This window comes from Manis pentadactyla, chromosome 4 (genome assembly GCF_030020395.1).
Source record: "Manis pentadactyla isolate mManPen7 chromosome 4, mManPen7.hap1, whole genome shotgun sequence".
NCBI classification, from domain to species: Eukaryota; Metazoa; Chordata; class Mammalia; order Pholidota; family Manidae; genus Manis; species Manis pentadactyla.
In genome coordinates this window covers 81,583,646-81,608,782 of record NC_080022.1, presented here as the reverse complement: position 1 = coordinate 81,608,782, position 25,137 = coordinate 81,583,646, and the positions used below count along the sequence as shown (strand labels likewise).

Sequence of the window (25,137 nt, the reverse complement as noted above, 5' to 3'; positions counted from 1 at the left end):
GAAGATTAGATTTGGGGTAGGAGCTACTTAATGGTGTAATTTCATTTCCCACACTAAACGAATTTGGGAAATGGTGAAGCTAATCTATAACCTTTACATTTCTTAAGCCTGTAGGGTAATGCTAAGAGAATGGACTACCCACCTCCCATTCTCAATGACCTGTCCCTCCCAGTCCCACCCTGGCTGTGATCCCAGATGGCAGCCCAGTCTCAGGGTGGGCCAGGCAAGTGGGTACCCCGAGCAGACATCGACCTGGAGGGGAAGAACACTAGAGGCCTCGTCTGCAGCTGCCACAGCTCCACTGGACACTATTCATCATAGTGTCCTCATGTGTCACCTGCTTCCTCATAGATGAGGAAATTGGATTTTGATGACTCCAAAGGTAGTTTTCATAGATCAAAGTTAAAAACACAGGCAGTCTCCACCGGCGTATTTCCAGGGAACCTGGAGCAGTTGTGATGGGAGGTACAGAACATTAAGGACTGCTTCATGACATGCATGGGGCTCAGGCCTGTGAAAGGACTCATACAGTTAAGCAAATTGCAATACCTGGGATCAGATGACCTTTTGAACCAGTGTTGTTGTAAACAGAGTCGCCCTTGCTAGGCAGTGACACCCCTGCTGCTGACCCCCCAAAACCCAGGAGTGAAAGACAGACAGCGCTTGGGGCAGAAGGGGGCCGAGCCCATTGCTTCTTTGGCCTCAGGCCACAGTCACTTTCTGTCTCCTGGGTCTCAGTTTGGGTGTGAATGCTGACTTTCCTTCACCATTACCCTGCATGTGGGGGAAACCTGGGCATTCTTCTGGACAGCACGGCTGGAGGTCTCAGCAATTCAACTCCCCGAGACAAGTGCTCAGAGCCCTGGTTCTGGCTGGGAGCAGGTGGGCAAGAGAAAGGTGTGTGTTGAGAAGTTCCCTATGGATACTGATACACTCCTAACTGAGCAGGCTGCATGACACAAGCCAGGAACTCAGCACAATTCCAAGTGCACGGGATAGAATCAGAACTCAGACATGCAGTGCTTTGATAATAATGATAATGACTTCCATTTATTCTGTACGTACCTCTACATGCCAGGCACAAAACTAAGAGCTTTGCAAACATTATCTCTAATTATTTATAATAATCCTGGAGATAAGTACTGCTATGCCCAATTTATCTGGCACATGGTAGACTTCCAATAAATGGTTAATGTATGAACTACACCCTCTCCTTCCCCTCACAAAAGAAACTAACATTTATGGAGTATGTACTAAGAGTCAGACACCATGCTACATTTACATGTATTATCATAGCTAACCCATGCAAATGCCTATGAAATAGGGTTAAGAATGGTGTTCTAAATATAGAGAAATTGAGGCTGAGAGGTGATATAGCCCGTCCAGTGATACTCAACCAGTGGAGGAGCTCCGATTCAAACCCAGACCTGTCTGCGTCAAAGTCTGCCTTCTTCTCACTCTATCACACTCCTGGGAAATGGATATATGGTCCAAGTCCAGGGATGGAAAAGGGGTGAGGAAGAAGAGATGCTCATGAGAGGCAGACAAATATCTTCCAGAAGTAGGGGAGGGCTAAGGGGTGAGGAAAGAGGAGGCTTGGAGAAGGAAGCTAGAGTTCCTTCCCAGGATCCAGGTGCCCTGTGAGCATGGGTCTGACTTCCATGCTGCCCACAAGATGCAGGAGAGCTACATAAGGCTCTGCTGGAAAGGTAAGCCAGGGTGACTCATGTCAATAGACTGTGAAATGTAACATACTAGTCTGCTCCCAGTGACTCGGTGAAGCTTGGGAGGGCAGGGGGAGAGAAGATACAAGGCAGAGAGGAGGAGAATCAGAAAGGGCTCTGCCTACTGTGTGACCCTGATTGAGGCCCTCAAGTCCTCTGGACTCCAGATTCTGCTATAATGACGGGAGGGTACTCTACTACTCCACTGTCTCTAAAGTTCTGGGGTCTCAGCTCCTGCCCACTGGAAGGAGTGCCCCAGTGGCCTGATGAAGATCTGGGTTTGTATCCTGCTGTGAAGGAACTCTGCATTTTTATTTCCATGGCCAGGGACTTTTTTAGGGTACTGTTTCCCATTTGTTCCAGAGGAGGACTGGGGCTGAAGGGACTGGGTGCATTTGGAGGAAGGAGCAGAGCCCAGCTGGCTCAGCGCGTTGTCATTCTCTGTGGGATCCAAGAATGCACCTTCTCAGCAATTCAGCTGTAGGTTTATGGGGAGACCCCAGGGGCAGGCCGACGTTACTGGCTGAGCCTGGGAGAAGGTGAGTTGGTTTCTCTGTTTCAAGAGTTAAACATTAATAAGCTGTTCCTATAATGCATTTTCCAGCCTGCTGCTTAGGTATGCAAGGTAATGTTTTTAATCTCCATCTCTTGACTCTTGGGTCTCTCAGTTGTTCAGCACTTGGACAAGGAAGAGAGAATGACTTATTAGATCTCCACAACCTCAATACTCAGCTCTGTTACTTTCCCCCTGTCTAACTTAGAGCAGGTTGCTACTTAACCTCTCTGAACCTAAGTGTCATCATCTATTAAAAGAAGAAAGAGGATGATAATCATACCTTCCTGACAGGATTATCCGTGGGCTGAAGGTAGTTAACACACATGAAGTAGTTAGCACAGTGCTTGGCACACATAAGTGCCCCACGAGGGGTAGGTATTCTTGTTTTCAGGAGCTGCACACCTTGGAGGAAATCAAAATAACTAATGCAGAACACTCAGTTGCCTCCAAGAAAGGTTTTCTGATTTTGCTGAGGGCCCCTCACGTAACTTACCCTCCATCCCTATAGTGAGTCAGTCATTGATTCAACAAATGTTAATTGCCTCTTTGAGAAGGTAGATGAATTTCAAATCAGGAAGGACTTCAGAGCCCAACCTGACACAGCAGCTGCTGACCAGGCCTTACTCCAGAAGGAGGAGAGGCTGCTAAAGGCCCACTTGGGTAAGAGGGCTTTAGGGCCTCACCCGCCACACCCTGACCCTTGCAACATGCCCACAGCAGGTGGGAGCTGGGCTCTGGAGAGGCTGCTCCCAAGGAAGCCAGGGAAAGCCCTGGCCCTAAGCACAGTGGGTGCTGAGAGTGGACCAGGCGATATGAGGATGCACTTAGTTTTCTCCAGACAGTCTGGGGCCTCTGACAAAGAGGTGTCTCCATTCCTTTCTATCTAAAGCCAGAGTAGTAGCATTTGGCACAAGACAGCTGGGCTGTAAGGATTACCCTTGCCTATAAATGGGCCTTAATGCAAACTATCATATTGACACGTATGTGAGTTTCTTCCTAAAACATGCACACATGGAGGTATCCCTCCAGGGCCCCCACCATCAGCTGGCTGCCCCAGAATAGCTCTCAAAGTGTCGGTGGGGGTAGCTTGACTCAAAATTGCTACTGTCACTGAAAGAATGGTGGTCTGGATGCTCTGGGATGTGGCTACCTGTTATGGCAACGTCAGCTATTGAAAGGCCTGTGGCTTCTTAAGAACCTTTACATCATTTTATAATCTAGTTAGAGAAATTGCACAATATTCATTAAATTTTTCCCCCTGAGATGCACGTGCTGCTCTATGGAAAGGAGAGAAAAGGAGTCACTGGTGATCTGCCAGGTGGTTTGGGATGAACCAGAACCTGACAAGTAAAAGTCACAGAATATCTTTGCTATTGATGGACTTTGAGAAAGAAAATCATTAAAACCGAGCTACCTGCAAGGAGAGTGGGCAGGGGTGGCAGAAGGCAGGGGGAAAGGTTTGAGATATTACAAAGTCAAGTCTGCCACAAAGGCACAGAAGACAGGGACCAGCGTCACGGGCACTGGCAGCCGGGGCAGGTGGAAGGGTGGGCTCTGCAGTAGGGATGGGGAGATGTGTATATTTTCCAAGCAGAACATTTTTCTTTGTATTGGACTCAACCAGATTATCTGGGGCCTTTCTGACCAGTATATATGCTGATCAGGAAAACAGGAAGCCATGGGTATTTCCGATCAAATGCCCAGAGGTAATAATGCGAGCATTTCTTATTTCTTCGTATCTCATATCTACACAGATGCCAAAGTAAAGTAGGCTGGCAACTTTACAGACCGCATTAAGCTAGATCTGAGTCATCTTGTTCTCTCAAGTTGCTGACTAGGAGATGTAGCCAAGATTCATTAGGCATCCAGCTATACTGCTCATGGCCCACAGCAGAAATGGGATGTAGAAGCTCTTGGACATTACTGTGCCCTCTCCACTGAGACTAACCAGGGTGACTGGCATTTTACCAGAATCTCATCACTGGGTATTTTATTTTTTTCCTGTTACCACTATGTAACAGTAGTGTTGGGAGATAGATGCAGACAGACTGCAGATAGATGGCTCCTTTCTCTCCACTCACATTCTCAGTCCCCTCCACAAGATTCTGGAAGCTTGACATCAGAGCAACATAAAAACTTGCTGACTTTTGTAACCCCTGGAAAAGTGCTCACCATGGACAAGAAGGACAACATGAAAAAATGATACTGTTGTTTGGAACACAACAGGAAGATACAGACTTTAGTTTTTTCATTCTGCTCCACATCCCACACAAAGCACATCACAACTGTGAAGCAGCAATGTGGACACACATGTCACTGCTCCCAGCTCAGCACCACAAGGGTCAGAAAGCTGCATGAGGACTCTGGGGTCATCTAAGTCAATTCTCTCATTCTGTGGATGCTCAGTAATATGGAGAATTCACTCAAGTTCCACAAAGAAGGCAGAAGCCAACGGCTGCTATGCCTGACCAGGGGTTACCTTTCCCTAGGTGCTCCTCATTCTCGAACTTGTTTGACCTCAGCCTACAGCTCTCTTCCTGCACTCATTCCCCCTTCTGCTGGACAGACACAGGACTGAAGAGGAATGTGATGCTCAACATGATAAAAAACATAATTAACTAAACAAGAGCCAAATAATCAACAACAGTAAGAGGTTAATGACAGTAACTGCAATTGAAAAACAGAGCCAACCCAAGGCAGCTCTGGTGGTACACCTGTGGCAAAGCGTTCTCTCCCCAGTTTGCAAAATTCCCACCTCTCTGCATGGGCACACTCACAAGCTTTGCAGGGGTGCCAGTGCCAGGCATTGCACTGGCAGCTGGACATCTTAATAGAATAATGAATTTGAGTCCTCAGAAAACTAAGTAAAAACACCAATTTTGGTTCACAAATAATGCATTTTAGAAAGCTTCAGTAACACACTATATACTTTAATGATTAGTTAGTAGCCCTTTGTTATATGAGAAAATGAAAGTCCATGAAATCCTGCTATTTGCCTGTAAGAAATGAAGAAAGAATATTCTTCTGGAATATTCATATCAGTTCAGAACCATCAGGAATTGCCCTGTGGCAAATCAGTGGGTTTCAAACTTAGAGGAACACTGACCTAAAACCCAACATCAAAGCTGGGACAGATGCCTGTGTCCTCAGTGGACAAGAGATATTGACTTAAGGAGATTTCCACAAGGAACTGTGTGTGAACATTACAAGCAACAGTAAGAGGCACACCGTTCCTGCTGACTGGTTGGCCTGCAGAGTCCCACTGGGCGATTTCTCAGTTAGGCTTCTGGGAAGTGCTGAGAGGGAGAGGGAGGCTGCACAATCTCCTTGACTGGAAATTGCACAGCCAGCCTGGAATCCCAGAAGCTTTGACAGTGACTTGCCTGAGGGGAGGAGGTGGGACTGACCACCCCCCCACCCCCGCTCCCAACACTTTTCTGGATATGTAAGGGCATGATTCGTATTTCAACCCCTTCAGTGTTCCTTCTCCTTTCCTGTTCTCCTCCAAAAAAAAAATCTGTCCTGTAACAAGCTTTGCTCAACTGCCAGAAAACTGAATTGTCTGGACCCTGGCTTGGACAGGCACTGCTTAAAAATGCAGAGTGGTTAAGCGTTTAGGTCCCAGAGGCAAAACTGATATCCTTCTGCTGCTAACTATGTGCCCTCTCTAACCCTCAGTTTCCTCATCTGTAAACTGGAGATATGATTCAAAGGGCAGCAGAGAAAGCTAACAACTGATATAATGCAGGAAAAGTGCTTAGTGTACAACTGGCAACATAGTGAGTGCCAAGAGTCCACAGCTATTGTTATTAGCTGGTGACCTCTAGTATGTGCTCTTTACTCAGTTCTGACAAACCCAACTTCTCCTATGGAACCCCTCTTAATTATCAAGTCAAAGTACCTCCCCAACTTCTGAGATTCCCCTTTTCTTAACTTCTGAAGACCTCATGCCAGCACTTAAGTATGCATCTCTGTACTGTTGCACAATGCCTCATGCAAATACCTCATATTGTTTCCCTAGTCCCCAAACCAGCTTGTCAGGTTTTGTTGTATATGGACTTGTTTCACCTGAGTCCCCTCCTCAATTATGCCTGGGTCCAAATGGTTGGAATACAGCATAAATGACTAGTTGTTGGATAAATAAATCTGTGAAGTACACATATTTTCTCAGGTATACATACATTTGGTGTTTATGATGCAGAGAGACTAGCAGTAGGAAATGATGAGGTGTGGGGTTTCTCTGCCCACTCTGCCAGTGAATTACTCTGCAGCTTTAGGCTCAGTGTCTATAAAACATAGCAACTGCCCCCTGCCTCCTTCCCAGGACTAGTGAAGTTGGGCTAGGTTTTTACATAGCAATGGTGAAACACAACCAGCTCCCTGATGTTAAGTAAAGATGAGCCTCTGGGTTCCAATAGCAACAAATGGATCTCATCCACATTTAGCATTTCCAGCTTTTATTGCACAAAACAAGAAAAATAAAATAGACCTCAGCTCTTCTAAATCTGATATCCAGAAAGATCTTCCCCTATGAACTCATTCCAGTGCCAGGAAATTTTTTAAAAGCCTAACTTAAGTTCCTGCTCAGAGTTGAAGCTCACTTTCCTTCATCTGCTGCTAAATGAGATCACCATTATACAGTAAGAATCTTTATTCTTAAAACCTTATTTCACTCTACTTTCCAGGAGTGGAGTAGAGTGACCTTTCCCTCCCCATCAATACTCATACCGATTCCTTCTTTTTCATGCCTAGTCTTCCTCCTTTTCTTTCTCAATCTTCTAAACCTTAGGCCCCACCAGCAGTGTTCACATCAGTGGGTACTGCCTTGTCCTGGAGGAGCCACCACAGGTTAAAGGTGCTCTGACAGCTCGTTTAGGCCAAGGCCTAGTTCACAGGCACCACGATCAGAACCTGAAGGACCTAAGCCTGTTCCAACACCAACTGGGTAGGAGCTGGAGCCAGGCTGGCTGAGCCTTTTTGTGATTCAGGGACAATCACTCCCCTTGCACATCTATTATAAGGATTCCTCACCTTTATGATGGTAATTATAGTGTGGTTAACATTAATGCTACTTAAGGTCTTAGAAACATTTTGAACTCCCAACGTAAAGGTACTGAGTTAATATAAGTGATGAAATTTTAGAATACAGAAATATGAACGCAGAAAATATGTCCTTTAGGATAACAGGGCAGAGAAAACAAACATGAACATGACAGTGGTTTTCAAAGTGTTTTAGCAGCAGAGTCCTGTCATTAAGTGAAACTTACAGTGGAACCCCACTCTTAAACCAGATAAAAGTGGAGTTGCTCTGGTTAGAAGGCAGGGTGGGGTGGTGGTCGTATGAGCCCCCTCTTCCTCCTCCTCACCCATTTCTCTCCCCTCATAAAGTAGAGATTCCTACAGCATTCATAAGGAGCCCCTAGGCTTCCATGGGCAGTATGAAAACTGTAAGTAAAAGAGGGCCAGGGAAAGAACCTGAATTTACATGAACACAGTGAGAGGGGATGGCAAATCACCTTTAGGGCCTTGTAGGGTATCGTGGCCAACATATTTGTATATCAAAGTTTCCATTGTTTTGTCTTGTCTTTCTGGTCTATCTGTATGTTTCTTAGCCTTGATTTTCATGTATATGTTTTATCACAGTATATTTTTGAAATGAATCTCAAAATCTTTGTGGAATAAGTTGGTGTCTAGAAATATGCCCACAGTTCCAGGAACACAGAGGCTGATATAGACACCATGACAAGACAATCGTAGGGTTTGGTTTGACTTGCCAAATGACCCACCAGTCTGGAAGGTACTACGGTATTTCACTGTATTTTATACAGGCTGGCTTGAAGCAATCCAAATGCAAACCAAATACACTCTAAAATGTACTCAATGGTTCTTAAGAAAAGCCTAAAAAATAGAGCTTTACTATAAGAAGACAACACTTTCCACTTAATAATAAAAGGTATTCTTAATACCACTTGTAAGATATTAAAAATGGCTGGTTTAATTAGTCCCTTTACTTCTACCAGGCATTTATTAGGAAGTGGGGCAATAAGAAGAAGTGCTTTTCTAAGTGAGATTTCTGTACATATTTAAATTATAAAACAGCCTGCTGACTTAAAAACATACTGCTTTGTGTAAACTTGACTATAGGCTATTATTTTCCTGAGTTATCTGCAGAAAAATAAAGCATATATTTAAATTATCCATCAATTTGAAAGACACAGGAGAGAAAAATATCTGAAATGCACAGTATGTAATTTTTTTTGATATTTAAGGGAATATTTATAGCTTGAAAGGGAAAGACTGGTGAAATATATAAAAATTAGGGAGGCAATTCTTTTCCTACTTCAGGAAAATTATAGTTCTTAGAGAAGACACTGAAAATTAGCTCTCAGTTGATATACATTCATTATGTTAGGACTTCTAAACCTCCTCCCTCTTTTATTTCTGGAAAGAGAAATGCATTTCTTTCAAAATGTGGAGAATGGGTTTAATGATCCAAAGTTCTAAGGTAAAGGTCTACAAACTATAGCCTAGGAGCCAGATTCATCAGACACCTTGCTTTCCTCTGGCCGGAGCTAAGAATAATTTTCACATTTTTGAAATAGTTCAAAAAAATCAAAAGAAGACGACTATTTCTCGACACATGAAAATCACATGAAATTCAAATTTTGGTGCCCATGCATAAAGTTTTACTGGAATATAGTCATGCCCATTCATTTCCACTTTGTCTATGGCTGCTTTCCTACCATCATAGCAGGATTTAGTAATTGCAACCGAGACTGAATGGCTCAAAAAGCCTAAAATATTTACACAATCAGGCCTTTTACAGAAAAACTCGCCAACCCCTGACCTAAGAGATGGCACCCACCTGCAGACCCTTGTGTGTCTGTGGGACACGCGGTGAGAGACATACATACCTGGTTGAGGTGGCACAGGCATTTGTCAAGACACCAGAAACAGCAGAAGCAGCATCTGAACGTGCACCTCGACCATGCGCTACGCTGCTGGGATCAGGTTCAGAACCAAAGGAACACAGTGAGAAACAACATGGCAAAGAGGTGAGCAGGCAGACTCTGCGGACACCCACTGCCCTTCTGCTTGGAGACCCACGTGCCTGGGGAGGCCTTGGAGCAGTTCTCATTCAGTATGGGAGAAGTTCTATTTTGCACATGCTACTACTACTTTTATTATTATTGTTGTATTATCAATGAGTGAAGTCTCTTATGAGCTTACCCGTTAAGATGGCTGTTGACCTCAGCACAAATAGAAATGGATTAATCCATACTTATTGGCAAAAGTAAACTAGGCCTTCTGGTTCTAACTAAGAAAAAAAATTCTCTCTTCCTTCCTCATTTTCCTGTGCTTATCTTCAATGATAACTTTGCTTCTTCAAACCAGTTTATATGCATGAAAAATTCACACCCCAAAGACAATGGGACAAATAATGCACTACAGATACTAGTTATGTGCCCACATAGAAAAAGAATCCAACTGTAACATTTTTTTTGGAAATAGACCCTACAGTGAGCCTTTCAGGGCTAAATTTCAAGGGAAAACTTAGTCCTTTGAAACATAACTTGGACTTGTGTAGAACTCAAGAGTGAATAATTTAACTCTCATAGGAAGGGTGACTGAATGTGTCCTACCTACTGTTCAGAGTAAAAAAAAAATCCCTGCAAAAAAACCCCTGAAACAGTCCTTTATGAGGACCCCAGGAATAACTCTGCCGTATTTGGACATTTTTTTGTCCCAGTGTTAATTTAATTGGATGAAACTTTATCTGGATACTTTCAGCCTGGCTGTGGTTATGAATGAGCCATTTAACGTAAGAAGGATCACACAGTGGTTGTGTGAACTGTTTAAACTATAGACACAGTATGGGGCTGAACTGTAGAAAGTATGGAGCTAAAAGGCTGCATAGGAAGACCATTGCTTTTTAACCTAAGAAAGGACACATCTCTCCAACAGTGACATCACTAAAGGGAGTTTGGCCCCTTGGTCCTTATCGGATCTGAGGAGTGATAAAGAATCTTTCAGACCTTTGCCAGAGTGACTGACCCATCTTACTTCTCTTTTAGATTTATGGATGGCTGTTCCTTCAGAATTTAAGATGCCTATCTCTAGGAGGGACAGACAGGTTCTCTACTGCTCAATAATTTATGGTTATCTATGACCACTGCATATAATGCATATGAATATATTTAAAGTAAAAAGCTGTTCTGTTCTTCAAGAAATCTCCAAGTTTCCTAAAACTGAAGGATGGATTTCAAAATGCAGAGTAGCTACATATGGCCCAGATATGGAAATGTCTCTTCAAGTCACCAAAATGTATTTATATTTTTTTAGCCCTTGAAATTTAGCCCTGAAATTTTCACTATAGAATTTATCTCCAAAAAAGTTAAACATAGCTAGTAACTACAATACAATATTTCAACAGAAATACAAGAAAATACTCTATGATCAAGGCCAACTGCTTAGCATGCATTTCAAGATAAGGAGGCTAGATAATTTTATGTGAAATTCAACCAGTTCCTAACTGATATACTAATCTTAAATCTTGATTATGGGCTTAAAAAAATCAACAATTCAGATTTCTGCTTTAAAAAGCAAACAGAAACAATTCTAAAATATAATAATGAATCTGTGTGAATATAATATAATGAATATAATAAAATCTCTCCAATTTACTAAGGACACAAGGTTGGAATCAGGAAAATCTGCGAAACTCTCACCAAGTCACCAACACTGAGGTGGGGATGGGGGAGAGAGTAACACAGTGTGAGAACAGAACAGTTGGGAAAAGGCCAACCTCCCCTTGTTTGGCGGACCAAAATACCAGAACAGCTGTTTTCCTGGTGTTCTGGTTTCCACTGGTATTCAGAACCAAATGTGCATGGAAATAAAAACCAGGGAGGAGAAAAAAACCCAGGCACAAAAGCCCTACAGTTTTCTGTCTCTTGAGCTGAGATTTAGGTCAGTTTGGCCATTTCTCACTCACACACACAGACACACACACACACACACACAAACCAGTAACTTCCCATGGTACCCTCTAGGAAACACAAAAGGCAGGGAATTAAACCAGAAACAAACATTATTCCTATCTGGTAGTATACTTTCTTACTTTTAAAAAAAGCATGATAAATGTCCACAACAACTTGTTCAAACTTCAGCATTTGAATAAGAAGGAAAATCAGCAAACTCAGAACTACTCCTCTCCCACCTACCTCCACCACGTTTTACAGGAAAACCCCCAAAAAACAAAACCATAAACAAAACAGACCAGGACCAAAAAGCTTGCTGGAGTAGGGGTGGGGGAGGATGGGACCTGAACCCTGGAGCCTTCTGAATGGCCACTGTCCCAGGTCCACATTCCTGTCCTGGCACCTGCTGTCGTTTTCCGGTGATTAACCTTTTTGCGGCCCCGACACCAAATGCACCGTGTATTAAGTGCTGCCTTACCTTCTCTTTCAGAGTGTTACACATGTACATGAGCACGGTTCTTGGAATCCTCACCACAGTGATTAAAAATGACCCTTTTACAACTGTTCCTTGATGGTAGCAGAAAAGAATGGACAGAGATGAAAGGATTGGGTGATCAGGAGGGTCATTTTTATTTCTGGGAATAGGAAACAAAGACAGCATTTTAAAAACACTATTCAAAAAGAAAACAAAAAACCTCTCTCTGGTTCAACTCATCAGCAGTACTAACAATTTATAAAGCAGTGATGCAATAAGCATTTGGCAGAATTTTTATACTCCTTGGTAACTGAGGTTAAATTATTTCTTGGACTAAGTTAATACCTTTTGGTGGTACTCAGTACTACAAATCAAACAAAACAAGAAAAACTGATGTTAAAATAACCAATTTCCCTCTCTACAACACCTATTCTTTTAAGCTGCCTCCACCAGTTCTTTAAGCTGCTTATGATTCCCACTTTTATTTTCAGAAGTTTAATAATACACTAATGTCCAAAGCTTAAATTATACACGACATACATAAACATTGCTGGCATCAGAGTAGTAATTGCAAGCACCACCAAACCACGTGACCAGGACCAGCAGCTACAGCGATAATGGTGACTCCAGCTTAAAGGGACACAGAGTTTGGGCTTCTTCCTAGCTCTGGGCTGCTGAAATTCAGCTGATTTCTACTCTGCTCTATAAAGGTCAGTTCAGTGTGAATCATTTACGGGACTTGTCATGACACAACTTCCAGGAATGTAGAAGTCAGTTTCACAGGCAGGGAAAAAGAGTGAAAAAGAACGGAATGGGCACAGCCTTCACCCTACTCCAAACCTGAAAGATAAAACAAAGGACGAAGGGCTGGTGCAACCCCTTTCTGACCTGCAGATCCCTGCTGATGCCAGTTCTAGAAAATGAGGTCCTTTCCGAGAAGCGACTTCCCTCGTTCCAAGGGAAGCTTGGTTTGTTCGTAATGGATTATTCTACAACTTGCTCTGGTTGCTAATAAGTCACTATGAATTAAGGTCTTGACAAGAGCCTTGGTTTTGAGGGAGGAAAAGGAATGCAGCCAGAAATGTTTCAAGAGTTGGCAATGGCTGTATTTTGCTGTTACTTAAGTCATCCAGGAAGGAAAAGAGAGCATGAAAGTAATATTGGAAGCAGAATGCCTACCATCCAGTTGGCCCCCCAAAAGGGCGATGTGTTTCAGCTCAAAATTATTGAAAATAGGAAATACCAGGGAAGCTATTGCTGATATGAATTCATTTTGATCTGATAAACTAGAGTAATACAGGCCAGGAAAATCTGACACAGTTTTTCCCTTTCCTTATTTTTTTTTTTTTAAGGAATAATGTTTACTTTTCCATTTAGGAGATTTATGTGCCTTAGAGCTTATTACGGTGCTCAAGAGGTGATGCAGGGAGAAGAGGACAACACCTGCTTTCCATCTGCTGGGAAGCAGATGATTCACAGGCCACTGTGAGTGGGCCCTTGGGTTCTGGCCCTCCAGGGGTTGAAGTCTGGGGTTAGCAGCTCTCTGCGGTTTCACTGGGATGGGATTAACCATTTCAGGAATATGAGAGTCTGCACTGTCTTCACTGCCCTAGTCCATGACTCGTCCTGGTTATCACTGCAGGCTCTCCTGGGCTTGGGTGGAAGAAGATACAGAGGTTGTAGAAACCAGGCTAGAACATGACAAGACAGACAGCTTAGAAAAAGAGGGCCCTTTAAACCCAGGCCAGCTCACAGGGCCAGGAGTCACCCCATACCTGCCCTGTAAACTAGAAATCACGCTCAGAAAAATTAAATAAGTGGACTGCCTTTGAGGCCCCCACCTTCTCTCCTTGACCCTTTTCTATGTTCAAGGATAACATCACCTTGTCATCCCTCTTCTGCTATGTATACGGGTGGGACATCCATCTATGTCTCCTTTACAACCAGTAAAACCTGCCTTCAGGAGCAGGATCTGAATATACTTGGTGAGGCTTAAAACAGTACTCTCTGGATTTCACCATATTTTGAGAATTGGCTTACAGGACGGCAATACACTGTTGGGGGTATCAGGAAATTCAGTGACGAGCATATTAGGAGGCTGTGTCTCCCATCAGGCCTGCACTTCTGTCTCTAGGGAATACTGCATGGTGAGCACCTCCCACCCTGATTCTGGGGGCAGTGGCAGTCAGGCAGACTCAGGCAGTGTGAGAGAGCTGGTGACTCCAGGATGTGCCTGCAAGTGCAGCTTCCTCCTTTCACACTTGTGGCTGCCCTGAGTGCTAACAGTGCCTGGTTCAGGGACATGGAGCAAAGGCCCTAGGCCACCACATCAACTCCAGTCGCTGGGCAAAGGGTTTAATGGTCCCATCCATCCAAGTCCCATACTACCTGGGGGTCACGGGACGCAAGCGCTGTGGTGCAGCTCTCATCTGGCCGACAACAGAGCATAAAGCCAAGCAAGCAACCTCAGGGCCCTGGAAGCAAGTTTCAGCTCTAGTTAGATCCAGCTTAGTGTTCACTAAGGACTCCTCAACAGTATGTAAATTAATTTTGTTCTGAGGCTCCTGGATGAGGACTGGCCTGCATGGGATGGATGGCTGCCAGTGTCACCGATCCTGAGGGAAGGCACCAAGGGGCCCTGCAGAGACCACATCCCTTCCTGATATTCTTTCAGCACAATTGCTGCAAGGTGGGGTTTAGAAGGCTGTGAGGAGGCTGTAAGGTTCATCTTTCCAATCCTACACAAAAGAGAAATTGTCTTTATTATGAAGAACAGGATTCTTCTGTAGCTGTCCTCGGCAACTCTTGTCAGGGTTAGGAAATTCTTCTCTTTCTTCCTAAATTCCTTAGGCTCCACTGTGAATCCATTTCCTCACTTCTTCCTCAGTGAACCCAGAGCAGCTGGAAACCATCTTTCGTATATTTGAAAACAACAATGAAGTCATGCTTCAAGTGTCCATTCTCCAAGTTGACTGGTTCTAGTTGCTTCCTGTCACATCCCTAGCCACATCTTCATAGCTTTCAGTTGACCCCTCTTCAAGCAATAGTTGTAAAAGGGAAATTTTACAGGTTGCCATAACCTGGTACTCCGTGTATGAACTCTTCAGCCCCCTTAATGCTTAAATGGATGACAAAGATGAATGCATTCTGGCTAAATCTAATCCTCACCCCCTGTGTAGACTAGAACATGAGATTAAAGAATTGTGAACCTTGAGATATGGAAAATCTTGAGGTTTCAGAATCAGGCATAAAGTCAAAAGGAATACAGAACTCTTTAACAAATGAAATAGTATTAAAAGTAAGTCATCATGTACTTGAAGTTGTTTATTTTTGCAGTTATTATGTGAACTATCTTAAAAAGTCAGATAGTACTGCTAATAGGAGAAAAAAGCAGTTTGCCCTTTCCACTGCTAGTTTTCTCTCCCTAGAGGTAGTATTTTAGCTGTTTCTTCTTGAACTCACCCCCACACTTCTAAATTACATGTTTTCATTGCTATTTCTTGATTTTTCTGCCTCAGGTATTGTCTGCTGACTTCCTACTATGGCAGATGTGTTAGTTCTTAACATAGCCTAAATGACCAATGTATTCATTTCCCAACCCCCCCTTCTTTTCAATATAATTATATTGAAGTTTTTAATGTTTTTCCCCAGCTTTATTGAGATATAATCTATATATAACACTGTGTAAGTTTAAGGTGTGTAATTTGTTGATTTGATACATTAATGTACTGCAAAATGATTACCACCATAGCATTAGCTAATACCTCCATCACATCATATAATTACCATTTCTTTTTTGTGGTGAGAACATTTAGGATCTACTCTCTTAGCAACTTTCAAGTATATATATACTGCTTTTAACCCTGTTCATGATGATATATCTTAGGTCCCTAGAACTTACTCATATTCTGACTGGAAATCTGTACCCTTTGACTGACATTGCCCTTCTTCTTCCACCCCCCAGCACCTGGTAACCAGCATTCTACTACATTTCTATGAGGTGGGCTTTTTAAAATTCCACATATAAGTGATGTGATACAGTATCTGTCTTTCTCTGACTTATTTTACTTAGCATAATGCCCTCAAGATCTATCCATGTTGTCACAAATGGCAGGATTTCCTTCTTTTTTGTGACTTACTAATATTCCATTGACCATATATAGCACTACGTTATCCATTTGTCTATTGATGAGCACTTAGGTTTTTTTCTATATAATGAATAATGTTGCAATGAACATGAGAATGTAGATATCTCTTGGAGATCCTGTTTTTATCTCCTTTGGCTATATGACCAGCAGTGAAATTGCTGGATCATATGGTAGTTCTCTTTTTAATTTTTTTGAAAAACCTCTGTATTTTTTCCATAGTGGCTGTACCAATTTATGTTCTTACCAACAATGCACAAGGTTTTCTTTTACCTATATCCTTGATGATGCTTATTATCTCTTATCTTTTTGATGACAGCCGTTCTAACAAGTGTGAGGTGATATCTCGTTGTGGTTTTGATTTGCATTTTCCTGAAGTTTAGTCACGTTGAGCATGTTTTTGTGTACCTGTTGGCCATCTGTAGTTTTTTTTGGAAAAATGTCTATTTATTGCTGACTTTTTAAGTGGATTTTTATGGGGGGTGCTATTGAATTGTATGTGCTCTTTATATATTTCAGGTATTAACCCTTTATCAGACATATGATTTGCAAATATTTTCTCCCATTCCATAGGTTGACTTTTGTTTTGCTGATAGTTTCTTTTATTGTGCAGAGCTTTTTAGTTTGATGTAGGCTCACATACTGAATTTTGCTTTTGTTGCTTGTGCGTTTGATATTAATAATCAAAAAATTGTTGCCAAGATCAGTGTGAAGGAAGTTTTGCCTTATGTTTTCTTCCAGGAATTTTATAGTTTCAGTTATGTTTAAGTCTTTAAACAATTTTGAATTAATTATTGTGAGTGGTATAGGATGGGGTCTAATTTTATTTTTCTGCGCATGATTATCCATTTTTCCCAACTATCCTTTCCTTCTCACTTCTGTTCCATTGATCTACGTGTCTATTTATATGCCAGTATCATATTTTTTTGCTAACTATAGCTTTGTAGTATAGTTTGGAATCAGGAGGTGAAATACCCCAGGTTTGTTGTTCTTTTGTAGGATTGGTTTGACTATTTATGACCTTTTGTTATTTCATACCAATTTCAGGTTTTTAAAAAAATTTCTGTGAAAAAAAAATGCATTGGAATTTTGATAGGAAATGAATTGAATCTAGAGATATCTTTGGATAGCATGGCAATTTTAACAATATGAATTCTTCCAATCCACAAACATGAGTTATCTTTTCACTTGTTTGTGTCTTCCATAATTTCTTTCATCAAAGTCTTGTAGGTTTCAGGATTCAGATTTCACCTCCTGGTTAAATTTATTTCTAAGTATTTTATTGTTTTTGAAGCTATTGTTAATGGGATTGCTTTATTTCTTTTTTCAGATGTTTTGTTATTGAAGTATAGAAGTGCAACTGTTTTCTGTATGTTGATATTGTGTCCTGAAATTTTACTAAATTCATTGACTAGTTCTAACAGCTTTTTGGTGGAATTTTTAGGATTTCTATATATAAGATCATATCATCTGCAAACAATGACAATGTAACTTCTTCCTTTCCGATTTTGGTGCTTTTTATTTCTTTTCTTGTCAGATTGCTCTGGATAGGATTTCCAGTACTAGGTGGAATAGGAGTTGTGAGAGTGGCCACTTTTGTCTTGTTCCTGATCTTAGAGGAAAAACTTTCAACCTTTTGCTGGTGAGTATATTTAATGTTTAGTATTTACATTATCAGCACATAAATAACATTATGTATTTTGATTATATTTCGTTCCCAGCACAACTTCTGTTTTTTCCTGAAATTAATTTTTCACATTTTTTATTTGCTTAGTTTTCCATGGGTTTCACCAAATGCTTCACTAAAGTGTAAATCTTCCTCTACATGTTTCCACACATGTGGTAATCTCTTGGTTTCCTTCCTTTTCTTGGAGACATCCCTCGTGGAGCCTATTGCTGTCCTGCTCCTCCTAACACTGGATGTTCTCCACACCTGCTGCACAGCTACCCTCCAAGGAGTTCCTTTTCTTCTTTACTGTGTTGCAGCCCATTTCCCGAAATTCATGTTTTTCTCCCTGGCTTATTCACTTGTTTCAGTGCAGAACATCCTTCTTAAGAAAAGGATGTGGAGAGGGAAATATTTTTTTGCATGTCTGAAAATGACTTTATTCTTCTTTACCCTTGGTTGACAGTATGAATAAGAAAATAATTCTAGGTTGGCAATAATCTTTCTCTAGAATTTTAACAGACTTGCTCCACTGTCTTCCTGATTCAGAGTTACTATTGCAACTCTAGATGCGACTGTAGTTCTTGACCCTTTGCCTGTGATCTGTTTTTCCCTTCAGAAGCTTCTGGGATCTTCTCTTAGGTCATGAAGCTCTGAAAATTTTTCCAATAGTTTCTTCCCTTCTTTTTCTTTATTCTCTGTTTATAGAACATATCAGAACAGTCAGATGTTTGGTCTCCTAAATTCATCCTCTAACTTTTGTCCTTTCTCTCCTACTTTCCATCTCTTTGTCTTTTTGCTTTACCTTCTGGAAGAGTTCTTTGATTTTTGTATTATAATCCTTCAATAGAAAATTTTCACTTTTGCAATCATATTTTTAATTACTAAGAGGTCTTTCTTGTTTTCTCACTGTTCCTTTTTTATGGTTCTTATTTCATGGATGCAGTATTTCTTCATTCTTTCTGAGGATATTAGAGTTCCTTTTTTTTCTATAGCTTTTTTCTGCTGCCTTTATTGTCACTATTTCCCCTCATTCCTTTTGTTTGTTTTGCTCATGTTGATCTCTTTCTTTCAGCAGTCTTTCTTCAAATGTTTAATAATCACTGGCTACCAGCTCACATTTAAGGGAGAGGCACTAAAAAGTGAACTGGAAGCTCTGTATAAGGCATGACTATGGACTGGTGAGTCTCACTATCTGGTTCAGAGAGCTCACTGGGGGGACCCCATATGGCACTGTCTAGGTCTTCACTTTGGGTTAGACAATTTCTCCAAAGAAGAATCCTCTAATCTCCTGCCTTGGGGATATCAACCTGGCCGTAACCATCCTGGGAGCTCAGTTGTGGAATGCAGGCTGGTGGTGGTAGTGGGCTCCCTCACTATTCAGTTGCATCTTCTTTCAGTACGAAGCCTTTCCTCCAGCCTCAGCTGAGCCAGATTCTCCAAGTCCAGACCCTTTCTGGTTTACCTCACCAGAGAGCAAAGCTCCTGTCTTCTGCTGGTACAGAGGAGGGGCCCTGAGTCCTAACTGCTCTTTAGGAAGACCTTTAACTAATTTTAGAAGTATAGTTCACACTTGAATTCCTGAGCCTCTCTGGGTTTTTGTGGCTCAGATCAACCTGCAACTTATTTTCACCTCCTCTCACACCCAACATTCACAGATAGCCTTTTTAGGTTTCTCCAGCTTGCTCAGATTCACCACTCATCCATCCCCTCTTCAGCTTTCAAAATTTGGTTTTTCTTTTCTGCTGTAACGACCTCTGTTTCCTACTGTCCTTGTGTGTTTATGCCTTTTTTGTTCTTTCATGATTTAGAAAATATGTGTCCTTAACTATTTTGATGAGGCATGATGAGGGGGAAGGGAGTTAGAGTCGGGGGACGGGTTAGAAGATACATATGCTTCACAGGAAGTCCAAACCAAAACTGTAGAAAACACTTTGGTTTTGTGATTCTAAGATGGCACAAAATCACTGTCGGACAGATGTTACCTGCTGGCCAATTTGGCCAGAATAATCTTTGCTCTCCTACTCAGAAGCAGGCAGCACACACTGCCCACCTCCAGGGGCTCAGAGGTTCTCAATGCCAAGGGCTACAGCCCCTTTGCTTGTCCTACAGACTGTCCACTGATGGAGGCTCCCAAACAGCGCCACCAGATCAAAACCCCCTGTGCTCCCTGCTGTCGGGAGGTGACTGCTCCATCAGCATGAGGCACTGCCCTGGTTCACTTTCTTTTCCCCACCAAACACTCATGTTCATCTGCTTATTTGGTCTGAGAGTTAGAGGAGGATCAACCCTGTCTGGAGTGAACTTTCTGTTCTGAGTCCAACCCTGTCATTGTCCTGCCTGTGCTCTTCTTACCTACAGTTTTAGCTTTGAACCCACAAAGTCACACACACAAAAGAGGTAAGGGGGGAGGGCTGTGTATGTGTCCTTAACTATTTTGATGAGGCAATGGGGTGTAAACACTTAAGTACTATGGTGAACACAGAAGCAAGCAATTAATACACTAGCATTTAACTAGATGAATACAAATTATATTTTATAGTTATATAAATTTCTCTATAAATTCTTATATCACTAATTTCTTTAAAAATTTAAAAGTATTTAAAATATTTTCTAAGAAAACACTCTCCTCATTTTACATGGGATAAAATTATGCTCACAGAACTTACTGAAGTGAGTTCCCAGTAGATCAGTAATTTGTTTAAGTTTGAAATCAGTAAGAATGGATATTTACAGAAATCAACCATTCCTTTCAGATATGTTTTACTTCTAAGCAGTATGATTACTTCCCTGTTTGGCTTCTTCTGAATTTTCTAGCTTAAAGCAAAAGAGCTTGGAAATATGATGGATTTAAGGTATGCTATTTCTTTTCACTATCAAATAAACATACTGCCCAGTTTTTAGTGTAGTCTTACTCTTGCCAATTCCTTGTAAGCGGTCAGGTCAAAACTCCAAAATATTTTTGAGATACACAACATGAAGCACATCAACAAATCAATAGGAGTCACACACTAGACCTACCTGTTGAAATAACAAGTAACCACTGCCCCAGCTATAGTCATTTGCTGGCACGCAAGGATGAATTCACTAGTCCAGACGAGGCCAATTAAGTGGTACCACCACATATATCGAATGCCCGAAAGAGGCTTATATTCCACTTGGCCACCTTCAATAACCTGCGCAGCTCCTGAAGTTTAAAACAAAAACATATTTTACACCAATGTTTTCCTAAGCTTGTGAGATAGTTCAACTGGCCATGTTTCCTTCTGCCTGGTCTTTGGCATTACATGAAACATGGATGCCAAAGTAAAATTTGAAGCATCCACCATAATTTAATATTTTCAGAGCAAAAACTGAAAATCGAGAACATACATTTAACTTATGAATAATATCAACAATGATAATTACAATGACTGGTAGGCACTTTGCATGGCACTTGGCCTATACCCTAATACTCATCCCACTTTGTAGATAAAACTGAGGTTTGGAAGAGTCAAATAATTTTTGTAAAGTCTCAGTGCTCATGATTAATGGAAGAAGAATATAAATCTGGAGGTGTATATATATATATATATATATATAATACACATGTTTTTTCTACCATACCACTTTGTGATGCAAACAAAATGTGTTGATGAAACCCCACAGACCTGCTGTTGGGACAGTGTTATGGAATCCCACCTCACCAAAAATTTAGACTTCTTGGGAGAGACAGGGATCTTCAATTTTCAAAGGAATTCATTTCCAATTTCATTTCAAAAGCAAACTCTTCTAGCACATTTAAAATGTGTACTGGGCCTCAGCGTTAACCGTTTAGGTTTGGATCTCAGCTTTATCCCTGCTTGGGTAGATTGGGGCAAGCTATTTTACCTCCTTATCTATAATACCCATTTCCTGGTGGTAGTCTGAGAGAAATTACCTGGCAAGTGCTTAATATAGGGCCTGGTCCTTAGAAATAATCACTCTGTAAAAATGGTTATTATTACAGTTATTAAATTTCAGAAGCATGATACTATATTAAATCAAGGCCAGCAAGGTAGTGCCTTACCACTTCATGGCTATACCCTCTTTTATTTTCCCTCATTAAAGGAAGCCCTCAAATTAACTCTGCAATTCAATTCAATGCTATTTGGATTTGGTAAATCCAAATCCCAGCTCCATGGCTATGTTTGATTTCTAGATGTCCTATGCTACATATTTTAAATAAACTATTTTAAGTAAGAAGATGGGCACTTTGGTCTTTGACAAAATCTATGACTTGAACATTTAAAGAGAATTTCATATTTCCTTTCATAGCCATAAATTGATTTTTGGCTTATAATTCACAGGTCTTTAGACATTCACATAGGGTTTGCACAAAGCAAGTGGGAGAAGATAATCATTCTGTGGAGCAGTCTGATTCCACAGACTAGGCTGGTTCTGCTGAACAAGAGTCACCTTGTGAGAAATAGTGCAGTAGTTTGATTTACAGAGAGAAGTTAATATTTTATCAAGCACTGGGTACATTCTGGCTTGGAGGCAATCTCTGCTTCAGGTAAGGCACTAATAAATGTTTATGCTTTTCCAAAATGGTTGTGTTTCAGAAAAGCACTCCCAATGTCAAAGGAGGTGACCCCTCACAACTAACATGCATGCTTAGGTAGATCAGGCCAGTGGAGACTAGGAGAACCACTCCATGGAATATCAGAAGTGACCAGGGCCAGCCAGCAAGCACACTGCTCCTTCCTGGGGATAGACTATGATTTTGCAAGGACAGGTCTACAACATCCCAAATAATTTGGGGGTGTAGAACTTTTCCACATAACAGGAGGAACACTTTCCTTGACAGATGATAGGTCAGTGGAGAGGCCCTGGATGCTAAAGAGAGATGTTCTTTCCTTGTGGTTGCCCTTTGGGAAGGGCACATTCACACATATTCCAGCTGGGCACACTGATGGCAACAGCCAGCTTATGGAGAGCAGCTAAAGCAGTAAGTCATGATCTGCAGTGCACTCAATCCCTGGCTTTCCCCAAAGAAGCATAAGCCATAAGTTATTCTTGACTGGTCACACAGTTGTTTTTGAATTTTGAAGCAATCTTCTATTTGTTCCTTTGGCTCAGTTATACCAGGCTGCTTATAGACTTTACTTAAGGCAGCATTTTTCAACCTCTCAACACACCAATTGACATTTTGGACCAGATAATTTGTTGCTGGTGTTGGGGGGGCTGTCCTGTGCACTGTAGGATGTTTTAGTGGCATCCCTGACCTCTGCCTACCAGATGCCAGGAGCATCATCCCTCCCCTCCTCCAGTTATGACAACCCAGAATGTCTCCAGACATTGCCAAATGCCACCTGGGGACAAAATTGCCGCTTGAAAACCACTGCATTAAGCAAACATTCTCTGAAGAATCAGGCACTGTGGCTTCAGGCTGTAGGTTCAGGAACAAGTCTGATATAGCCTGTGGGTGGGGCAGGCCTGTTTATACACACGTGTGTGCCCTCTCCTGGATGGCCGTGTCAGTGCAAGCTGGAGCCCCAAAACCAGTCTGTTGCTGAGGCCTGTTAGAATAAAGCTACTACTATGTGTAGGAATTGGAACTGGACTGCAGACAGATCCCCAAGTCTGATGAATCTTGGGAATGGTAGTGGAAGGGGTATTATACTGGGAGAGAACTTGATTCCAGTCTTAGCTTTGACACATGTGATAGGCAACCTGGGCTGCAAGTTGTCTCTCAGCACAGATGAAGAGGGTAGACAAGATGAACTCTGGGGCAGAGGTTACAGGCTAGGACTTGAGAGTCACACAGGCCAGGATTCACATCTCTGCACTGTCCTCTAATGGCTGACTAACCTCAGGCAAGTTATGGAACCTTTTAAAAATCTCTTTTATCACTAGCAATACCTACTTCTCACTGCCTTGGTGACCCCATCTGATCTCAGGGCTCTAACAGCACACATGCTGCTGCTGGGAGGATGAAATGGGGAGGTGCTTAGAACAATAAAGTACAATACAGGGTTAGCTATAATTGAAATAGAGGCGGATATGATTTCAGTTATGAAATTAACAAATATTTATCAAGCATCTACTGCATGCTGGAATCATGCTGGACATTAGCTATTAGGGGAAAAAATGAAAGAGGCAAGAAATCAGAAAGAAAACACCATCTGAGTGACTATCAGGAACTCACACGTTGCTATGTTAGTCTGTACTCATCTCCTCCTCTGCAGGACTATATATTTGCTCCTCTAACCTCTAACAGTTTTTCCCCCATCCTCACCCTTGGTCAATAACCTTCCTTTTGGCGTCCGTGATCCTAAGACTAGCCCCTCTGTTTGGCCCTCTTACTCACCTACTTGAAGCTCTCTCTTCAGCAGTTCTCCCCCTCCTCCTTGCTGCATCAAAATGTTCCTCTCTACTGAATCATTTTTAACCATCTCACATCTTTAAAAAAAATCTACTCTTGACTCGCCTCCTCCAGGTTCCTTGCCATTTCTCAGTTCCTCTTTATGGCCAAATTCCTCAGGATTGACTCTGCTTACTCTTTTCAATTTTTTTCTTCCACTTTCTTTTAAACCCATTTAAATCACGATCCACTTCCTGACACTCTGCTAAAACTTTGTGGTTCACCTCCATGCTGTCAAATTCAATATCCAATCCTTAGTTCTTACCTTACTGACCAGCAGCACTGACACACTGGACCACTCACATATCCCTGAAACTCTTCACCCATCTTCCAGCACAGCACACTTTCTCTCCTGCCCACTGGCTGCTCCCAGTCAGTCTCCTTTCCTTATTCCTTGTCTCTACGTCTCCAAACACCAAAGCACCTAAAGCACAGTCCTTGGATTTCCTCTTTTCTCTCTCTACAACTCATTCTAACCTCACGGCTTTAAATATATTTTTACATGCTTCCAAACCTGCAAATGTAGACCTCTAGCTGGTACCTCCTCCAGAAACTTTAGACTCAAATAGCCTGCTGCCTACTTGACATCTCCGTCTGGCTGCCTATAAGACATCTCAATGAACACACCAAAGGCGATATGATCTCCCCCTAAAACGCTCCACTCAAAGTCTTGCTCCATCTCATTTGATGGCAATCCCACCTTCTACTTGCTCAGGCCAAAAAACCTCAGTGTCAACCTCACCTCCTCTTTCTTCCACACTCAACTAGTACATCAGGAAATCCTTCAAAACAAATGAAGAATCCAGTATGTGACACCGCATCCACCATTATGACCCTGCTCTAAGCCATCATCTCTTCACTAAATCACTATTAAAATATAAGTTAGAGATCATGTCACTACTCTGCTTACAATGCTGTATTGAGTTCCCATCTCTGATTAGAACTAAAGTTCCTATAAAAGACTACAACATCTGAGGATCTGATCCCATGCCCACTCTGGCCAAATAGGCCTCCTGGCTATGCCCCCAGCACCCCTGCCTCTTGCTGTCCCCTTGGCCAAGAATGTTGTCCCTTCTCTCAAACAGCCTCGTGGCTCTGCCCATGCCTTCAAATCTTTGCTCACATATCACCTTCTCAAAGAAGCCCTTCCCCGTCACCAAATTTTAAATTGTACTCCACTTTAAGCATTTCCCACTCCTCTTTGC

The 25,137-nt window shown here is 41.9% G+C and overlaps 1 protein-coding gene across 9 annotated transcripts in view; it reads right to left on the bottom strand.

Annotated features, from left to right (window-relative positions):
- SLC44A3 (solute carrier family 44 member 3) overlaps nt 1–25,137 on the bottom strand; it is a 75,944-nt gene that overhangs the window by 15,274 nt on the left and 35,533 nt on the right. For 7 of the 9 annotated variants that reach the window (XM_036906495.2, XM_036906498.2, XM_036906488.2 and 4 more), the window contains 3 exons: nt 20,569–20,734; nt 11,740–11,896; nt 9,195–9,281 (listed from right to left, as the gene is read on the bottom strand). In XM_036906495.2, the coding sequence (XP_036762390.2) occupies nt 9,195–9,281; nt 11,740–11,896; nt 20,569–20,734 (410 nt within the window). The remainder of the gene's footprint in view (nt 1–9,194; nt 9,282–11,739; nt 11,897–20,568; nt 20,735–25,137) is intronic. The other 2 variants (XM_036906490.2, XM_036906491.2) reach the window with 2 other exon arrangements.